Here is an 8,893-nt window from a genome sequence, read left to right as displayed (position 1 = left end):
GTTTGGTATAGTTCCAGATCAAGTGGGCAGAATCTAAAAGTATGGAACGTATATGAGCTTAGGTGAGTCTAGGATGAATGATTTCATATGAGGAGATAGTGATTGAGGACAGCAGAGAAATCTTGATCCCTCTCCGTTTTGTCCCTGATGCAGAATGTCTCATTTTCAATGCAAGGCTTCTTGCAGACCGAGATGAGGAAATGGAAAAACAAGGCTAATTTTAAACTGATATCAGTAGAAGAAAGGAAGGTGGCGTGGTACAGCCTGCTCTCATCAGATCTCAGAAGCTAAGAAGGGTCAGTACTTGGATGGGTGATCACTAAGGAAGACTCTGCAAAGAAGGTGCTGGCAAACCACCTCTGCTTCTCATTTGCCTTGAAAGCCCCTTGCTGGAGTCTCCATGAGTCAATTGGAAATTCAGCACACACACACACACGCACACAGTAGAATAAAATGGTTGCTCTGATGTCTCCTACAGGCAGACTACAGCTGGATGCGGTGGCCATAATGCCCAATCTTACCACTACATCTGAGTTTCTGCTCCTGGAATTCTCAGACATCCGAGAACTACAGATTTTACACTTCTTTTTGTTCCTCACAGTATACTTGATGGCAGTGACCGGCAATCTTCTTATCATCGTTGCTGTTGCCCTTGATCATCGCCTGCACACCCCCATGTACTTTTTCCTCTTGAACTTGGCCATTCTGGATCTTGGCTCAATTTCTGTCACGGTACCCAAAGCCATGGCCAATTCACTCATGAACAGCAGGTCCATTTCTTATTCTGCATGTGTAGCTCAAGTTTTCTTTTTCTTCTTTCTTGAAGGCTCAGATTTTGCCATCCTAACAATAATGGCACATGATCGGTATGTTGCAATCTGTAACCCGTTGCAATATGAGACAATTATGCACAGAGGAGCCTGCATTCAGATGGCAGTCAGTGCATGGATTACTGGGATACTCAATGGTATATTACACACAGGAGGAACTTTTGCCATCAGCTTCTGTTCCAATGTGGTCAATCAGTTCTTCTGTGAAGTTCCACAGATTCTAAAACTCTCCTGTTCTGACATGTATCTAGTTGAAGTTGGCATTATTTTGTTTCTCTCTTTCCTTGCACTAGGATGCTTCATCTTCATCATTGTCACCTACATGCAGATTTTTGGAACAGTGCTGAGAATTCCTTCTGTGCAAGGTCAGAAGAAAGCCCTCTCCACTTGCCTTCCCCACCTCACTGTGGTGTCTCTGCTTGTATTTACTAGTATCTTTGCCTATGTGAGACCTCGCAGTAACACATCATCTGAACTGAATGTGCTTTTTGCAATGATGTATGCTATACTCCCTCCCTTGTTCAATCCATTCATCTATAGCATGAGAAACAAAGAAGTTAAGACTGCGTTGCTGAAGCTCTCCAATTTGGGGCATTTTTCTAAATTCATTGCTAGCAAACCTTTTCTCAAAAATGGAGTTGAATAATTGTGCAGAGAATTGTTTTTATACCTCACATGTTGGATACAAGGATGATTTGGTTGTATTCTTTGAAGCTTATCAGAAGATGCTGACAGGTAGAAGATGCTGAAGAGGCAGAAGTGTTGAGTTTCCCCTTCTCCCTAGGATGCATCTGTGAAGACAATGATGTGATGGTCGATTTGGGGGGTTTCACGTGGAACCAAATCCATCCCAAATACATAACCACAGTAAGAAAGAAAACATCAAAACCAATCCATCTGCTCATGGTTCCATTGGCACATCTAGCTCTTTTGGAAGGTTTCCTGTGTTGGCAACAAGAAATCCTAAATCCGGTCTAATAATTCCATTTGTGACACAGATAGCTATCTTACCCTTCTAGCACATTCCACATTGTTATTTCACATTTCACTTGCAGTCCTCCAGGTCAGCCTCAAACTGGACTTTCTCCCCTACCAGCCAGGTGAGTGGCAGAAGGGGGCAGATGCTGGGAGCAGAGGATCCCCCACCCCCTCCAGGGAACCTGGCAGTCCTATGATGATCAAATCCTAGCTTATATTGATGACGGGATCTACTCTTATGACTCTTTTAATCATGATCCATTTTCTGTTGTTGTTTCAGACTATGATATGGTAGGCCTTGGTTCAAATCCCTCTTCTGCCATAAAGCATATTCGATGACTTTGGGCCAATCACTGTTTCTCAGCTTAGCCTACCTCACAGGGTTGTTGGTGGGACAGAGTGGAGAAGAGAGAAAGAATGCAAACAACCTGGGCTCCCTGGAGCAAAGGCAGGATAAAACTGTACTCAGCAATGTAATACAAATTAACAGTATTTTACTATTTCTGGTAAAATGAAACTTTGCGCAATATATATCTCCAACTTTTTAAGGGTGTATATATGTATAGTACTCTTTCACACCCCAATTAAAGAAATCATATGAATTTACAGGAGGAAGAGAGGGAACATGGCAAAAAGCCTATTGCTTGGTCTAACCCAATGTTCTGGACTGGAGAAGATTCCATCTTCTTTTCTCCAATAAGATCAATAAGATTCAAACAGGCTGAACGGAATGCCGAAGAGGGATCAAAACTGAGGGGAGTTTACCATCAACAACCAGAAGAGTGGGGTTTGGAGGGAAATAGGACAGCAGGTATCCTGGCTAGGCAGGGAGTCCAGTGTATGGTTTTAGACAGGCCGGGTTTGTATGCTCTTCTCAGTTAAAAACAGTGAATTATGAAAACTGTCTAGTTATCATCTTTAAGTCTGAACTGCTGAAGGAACCAGCATGGTAACTATTGTCCAGGGTCTGAGCCCCAGCCCCCAGACTCGACAAGAGGGAACAGCAGGTCAACCGGGCTGACGGGCAAACAGAGGGGGCAGCCAGCAGCCAGCAGGTTAACCGGTCAGCCAGCAGGCAGTAGGTCAACCGGTCTGACTGGCAAGCAGAGGGGGCAGCCTGGGGACAGCAGGTCATCCCCTCCCACGGGCAAATGGAGCCAGAACCTGCCGGCGCCAGGGGCAAGAGGCAAAGGCCCAGGGCCTCAGGAGTCAGGGGGAGACAGAGAGAAGCCAGCGAGTCCCACTCCCCTGGGGAAGGAAAGGGGACTAAGCAAGGCAGAAGGGGGCAAGGGCAGAGGGATTGGGGGCCCAGCAGTCACCCACCCAAAGACCTTACCTAAGGAGGAGAAGCAGCAGCAGCCCCAACAGCCCAAAGCCACGCCCCAGCTAGAAAATAGTAGCCTGGCCCAGGAGTTGCCAGAAGCCAAGCCACTCCAGGTGGGGCTATTGGAGGCACTCTGCAGGAAGCCCTGGGCAACCAGCCAAGGAGCCGCAGCTGGACCCACCTTCAGCCATCAGCTCAGCCAGGGAGGCCGAGCTGCTAGCCAGGGGACTGCAGCTGGACAGGCCTTCAGCAATCAGCCAAGGCAGGGAGGCTGGGCAGCCAGGGAACAAGGCACAGCTGGTGCTGGTCAGTGGGGCCAGATCAGCTACCCCAGCTGCAACTGCTTGGTGCAGCCCTAGACTGGGCTGGAAGAGGGGTGGGGCAGTAGAAGGAAGCCCTATAAAAGCTGGCTGGGAAGAGCCCTGTGGTGGTGGATGTGAGTAAGGAGTGATAATGTGGAGTGAGAGTGGTGCAATGCAAGAGTGGAGGTTTGGAGGAGAGTTCTGGAAGGAGGGGATGAAGAAGGACACAGGGGGCAAGCAGGCCAGGTTGAGCAGGCCAGCGAGTGGACTGAGAGGGAGTCTGGGTGAGGTATACCGCCCCTCCTTTCACAGAGCAGGGTCCTGCAGCATCCCTGGCCCCCCTATGATGTCAGGAGCAGACTGCCCAATGCCACGCCCAGCGGCAGCGGCGGCAAGCCCTGACAACTATAATGTATTTCATGTAACGTTTTTTAATGTGTGTTTTATTTCTGCTTGCTTATGTGGAGTTTTTATAGTTGTTACTGTGCATTTAAATGCCTGCATCTGAGGAAAGAAAGGGGGGGCGGATGGGTGAGTGGAGTGTGCTCTGATCAGACAGCAGCTGTACCCAAGGGGACAAAAGGAACTGTAGTTTTTAGTCAGTGCTGAGGGAAGAAGTTTGCAGTCATCCTTTGTATATCTCAGAGAGGTTATTCTGGCCAGATCAGGCCACCTGTGCGGATCCAATACAATTTGTGTATTTATTCTGCCAAGCCCAATGAAACTGTAAGTGCCTGAGAGAGTCTGTATGTTTCTCAGAGAAAGGGTTCTAGCTAACAATCTTTCTACACAAGGCTACACAACACATCTGACACGAGGATGCTCAAGTGTAGGGAAATACAAAGTTAGCCAGGAAGCATAGTTTAAAAAGACAGAGCTGGCAGAGATTGCTCCTAAGAGGGTTTGTTAATTTCATCTTTGCCTTCCCAAAGGCTCTGTCAATTTCACCTCTCTACAGAAGGGTAGTTTAAAAAGACAGACCCTGCAGAGATTGCTCTGCAGAGCAAAGGGGTGGTAAAATTGACAGACCCTTTGGAGAGGAGCGATCTTTGCTGGCTGTCTTCTTTAAAACTACACTTCCGGGCTAACATTGCTCCTCCCTACACTAGAGTGTCCTTGTGTAAGATATTGTGTATAGAGTGACTCTAAGTCAGGAAGGCTATATGGAAGTCCTGAGAGCCTAATTCTAGGTCAGGCAAACTGTGTATGCTCCTGAGAGAGAAGCTATGCATATCTGAGAGATTATTCTTTCTGGGTCAGGCAAGCTGTGTGGGAAGGCCAGAGTGAAGCTATGTCTGTGTGTACGTGAAAAGAGTATATTCTGTTAGTGAAGACCTGTGTGAAAAATTACTTCATGCGACAGGGTCTGTGAAAATACCTTTAAGGAGTTATAATTTTATTTGAAACTGCCAAGTTTAAGATCTATTCTGAAAACAATATGTATATCAAAACTCTGCAACCATCACATTTATGTACCTATAAATAAATTCTACTTTTGTTTAAGAGAAAAAGATCCTTTTTTACCTCACAAACACCCTCGTGTGCTGACCCTTCTGTCAAACTACCATCTATAACGATGCATTCCTGTAGTTCTAGTTAAGCAGAAGAGATCTAAGGAGAAGCCTTTGGTGGCAGCAAAAACTTTTTCAGGAGGCAGCAATATATAGGTTATACAAACAAGATGTTCTTAAGGTATAAGCCTGAGTAAATTAAAGAACACCTGAAACTCTGTGTGAATGGAAATAAAGGGAGTGTTGATTGGGACCAGCGTCCTCCTGAGGTACAAGTTTAAGGTAATGTAAGGAGGTGCAAAGCCAAAGGTTTAAAAGACTAAAAGCTAAGCAAAGTATTACATGGTGGTACCAAAAATATGCAAAATGTTACAGTAACCACATGTATAGTGTACCTACCAAGTTTGGTAACTCCACCAGTTAGAGTGGGAAGGCATTATTTATAGGTCATACATAAATATATGTGTTTTGTAAAACGTCACTCCTATGTTATTCTCACCCCTAATAAAACACTACACATTCTGTAAGATCTGGAGGAAAGGGTCTGGATTTGTAGTTGATATGTTCACTGGTACAGTATTAAATAAATCTGTTTAAGTTTGAAAGAAACCACACTAAACATACAACTTTATCTGTTGATGGGTGGCCAGCTCGGTGCTGCCCCTGACACCTTGGCCAGGATCTTGGAGGCTGTTACTGGATGGTTAAAGCAGAATTGACTGAAATGGAATCCTTCTAAGATGGAGGTCCCGCACCTGAGCTGCGGGTTGTTAGGTTCTGGGATCCAGCTCCCAGCCTTTGATGGGGCACCTGTGCCAGTGGTGAGATGCTTAGGTGTGGTCCTGGATGCTATGGAGGCCGAGATCACAGCAGTTGCCAGATTGGCATTTTTCCACCTCCACTGTTTGGCCACTTTCCCCCTACCTCTTGACTCATGACTTAGCTACAATGATCCATGTATTTGTCACCTTCAGATTGGAGTATTGTAACTCGCTTTATTCTGGGCGACCCCTGGGCCTGCTCCAGAAGTTACAGCTGATCCAGAATGCAGTGTCATGTGTTTTGACCGGGACTCCGTTCTAGTCACATATAACACCAGTATTGCTCCAGCTGCACTAGCTCCCAGTGGAATTCCAGATCAGGTTCAAGGCCTTGGTCTTAACCTTTAAATCCCTTAGCAGACTGGGACCAGCGTATCTATGGGAATGCCTCTCACCCTATGTTTTCCGGAGGGCACTCAGATCGCCAAAAAAAATCCCCCGTGAGGCCAATAGAATTCTGGATCAGGTTCAAAGCCTTGGTCTTTAAAGCCCTTAGCTTTAAAGGTTTAAATCCTGTTCTGTTAACATCTAATAGCTGGCCATCCGACCCCATGGATTACTGTTTGGGTTGTGCCCATGTCTAGTGCTAACCAGACTTTCATCCTTGTAAATTCACTGAAGCCAGTGGGTTTAGAAGAATACAACTCAGCACAGGATTGTGCTGTTAGGTCTGTTCTTACGTTCTCTCAGAAGGGGGTAGCATTTCCACTTATTCTACCTTCTGCTGTAATCTAAAGAGACCTCCAAATCCTTGTTCTGGGGTTTAGCAGGTCTGTAATGAGAGCAAGAAATCAACATACATAGCCGTTCCCTCTGAAGAAAACCCACGTGCCATAAGTTTGGTTGGGTATAGGCCCATGTTTTCTACCTTGGTTTTAGTTGGGATTTTTGGTGAGTGTAAATGCTGATGTAATGCCGAATGCTGGTTTCAGTGAATCTCCACTCTGAATGTTAACTTCTTTAAATTATTTGTTTTTAGCTTCTGGTTACCTCTGACATTCTAAAGGAAGTGGTATGTCAAATTAATATGACCTTACCTCCTGGCAGCTTACTGCTCAGAGGGGGTCGCACATTGCCTCCTCGGAAGGAGGAAGAGCAGAGGAAACTCCCGGGCATCCGGGCCTCTGCTGGGTGGGCGGAGTCTGTAGTCTCCTGGGACGGCTCCGCCCTCCCACCCTCAGTGGGTTTCAACGCTCGGAGCAGGCAGATGCGTTTCTGCACTCCCGAGCGTTGAGGCGCCAGTGTGCGGCGGTGGTGGCAGAGTCCCGGCGGAGGCTTGGGTCGTTTGCGGCGGTGGCAGCGTTCATCTGTGGAGTCCCGGAGGAGGCTTGAGACAGCGGCGGCGGTGGCGCTCGGCTGTGTGGCCCAGCTTGTGCTCGTGGTTTGCAGCATCATTGTTGCGGCCCTTTGCGAGGGCTGTGTGCGGAGGCTTCGGCAGCTGCAGCGGCGCGTTTGCTGCAGCGGGAATGTTTTCAGCCGCGGGGTGCTCAGCCACGCTTGCCGGGGCTTGTCCTTGCTGCGGCTGCAGCCTGCGGCTGTGTTGGCCCGGCAGCGGCGCAATTAGCAGGGTGGGAGCTTCTCGCTGCCGTGGGTGGTGAGCTCGGCTGCATTCTCCCTGCGTGGCTCGGGTGCTTTTGCCCGGAGGCTTGGCGTGGCAGGGGGTTGGAGGCTGTCCCCCCAGTCTCCTTTTGTGGGAGCGTGTTTGGAGTTGCACCCCCCTTTTTTCTTTCTTCTTGAAGGGAAGCAGATTTGAACACCCCCCCTCTTCTTGCCTTTAATTGTCATATATATATATATATATATATATATATATATATATATAAAGGGGGAGAGAGAGAGAGCGAGTGAGAAAAGAGGCTGGTGCAGAGGGCAGTGTGGGGCACTGGGTAGAAGTCACCATTTTGTGGTTCCCTAGGCAGCCATTTTAGGCATCATTGGCAGCCATTTTGGGGGATAGTTGGTGGCTGGCTGTAGGACCTCAGGCTTGGGTCTTCAGCAACCCTCCCCCCACTTGTGTTCCAGTGCAGCTTGGCTTGCTATATCGCTATATCCTGTAGGTTATTGCCTACTTATTGTTCAATACTAGGGGGAGCAGGCTACTAGCGGATTATGCCACCCAAAAAGGGTGGTGGCCCGGGTAAGGGCAAGCAGCCTGCTAAGCGGGCCCCAGCGAAGAGACCTGCACTGGTGGTTTCATCTTCAGAGGATGAGGAGGACTGCTTTAACCAACAGTCTATTCTGCAGAGCTTAGCAGCCCTGGAAAGGAATAAAGTGGTGAGTAAGGGGGCCGTGCCTGGTATAGAGCGGGTACAGCCCATTCGTGGAGCGTCTAGAGACGCAGTTAACAGGGAGATCCTGAGATGTCTTTCTGTTCTGGAGGGGTCAACAGGTGCCGAGGCTGGCCACTCCAGTGGAGCCCGTCGGGCGAGTGGACAGGTGGCTGAGGAGCCGGTGGTGGATGTCGCACAGGAGACAGCGGAGGAGGCTGCAGTGGATCCCATGCCAGTGGCGTTGGTGGTTGAAGACCCTATTTCTGCTGCGGTGGCTGCTGACCCTGCAGGGGCTGGAGTTATGGACCATGCACCTCACACTTATTCTGCTTGGCCATGGGGGCCATGGGGTCAAGGTACCCAGCAGGGGACTGCTGCGATAGCTTCAGGAGCTAATCAGCATTTCCCAGCGAGCTGGGCCCCATTTGGCCAGCATCCCTGGCAACCACAGGGTGTGGGCTTGGCAGGTGTACAGGCAGGGCCAGCTCAGCCTGCATGGGGTGGTCCAGATTGTCCTTGGAATCAGGGTCAGGTAGGAATGTGGCCTGGGTATGTGGGTGGCCCCTGAGGCTTTCATCGTTATCCTGCAATAGCCTATGGGAAAGTGCCTTTTAATGCGCTCCCTTTCAGGGATACAGCACTTCCATTAGGTGACCATCTTACCCAGGCGATGCGGGATAAGATTCTAAAGGGGGAATATGTTGACGTGTTTACCCTTCTTTTCCAAGAACTGGAAAAGAAGGATAAGGAGGATTTAGATGACTGGGATAAGGAGCGGTTGAAAAGACGGCGCGTGGATAGGACCTGGACCAATTGGCTGCCAGGCTTTCTGATTTACGCTGGGGTACTGGTCAGAG

General features: G+C 48.5%; 1 protein-coding gene across 1 annotated transcript; it reads left to right on the top strand.

Moving 5' to 3' along the window:
* Nucleotides 1–495: 495 nt before the first annotated feature.
* Nucleotides 496–1,476, top strand: LOC129339396 (olfactory receptor 14A16-like). Its single transcript, XM_054993978.1, has one exon. The coding sequence runs from the start codon at nt 508–510 to the stop codon at nt 1,474–1,476; it is 969 nt and encodes a 322-aa protein (XP_054849953.1). The 5' UTR covers nt 496–507.
* The last annotated feature ends 7,417 nt before the right edge of the window (nt 1,477–8,893 follow it).

The sequence above is a fragment of the Eublepharis macularius genome, chromosome 12 (assembly GCF_028583425.1).
Source record: "Eublepharis macularius isolate TG4126 chromosome 12, MPM_Emac_v1.0, whole genome shotgun sequence".
Taxonomy (NCBI): Eukaryota; Metazoa; Chordata; class Lepidosauria; order Squamata; family Eublepharidae; genus Eublepharis; species Eublepharis macularius.
The sequence above is the reverse complement of the archived record's forward strand: the minus strand, read 5'-3'. Positions and strand labels throughout refer to the sequence as shown.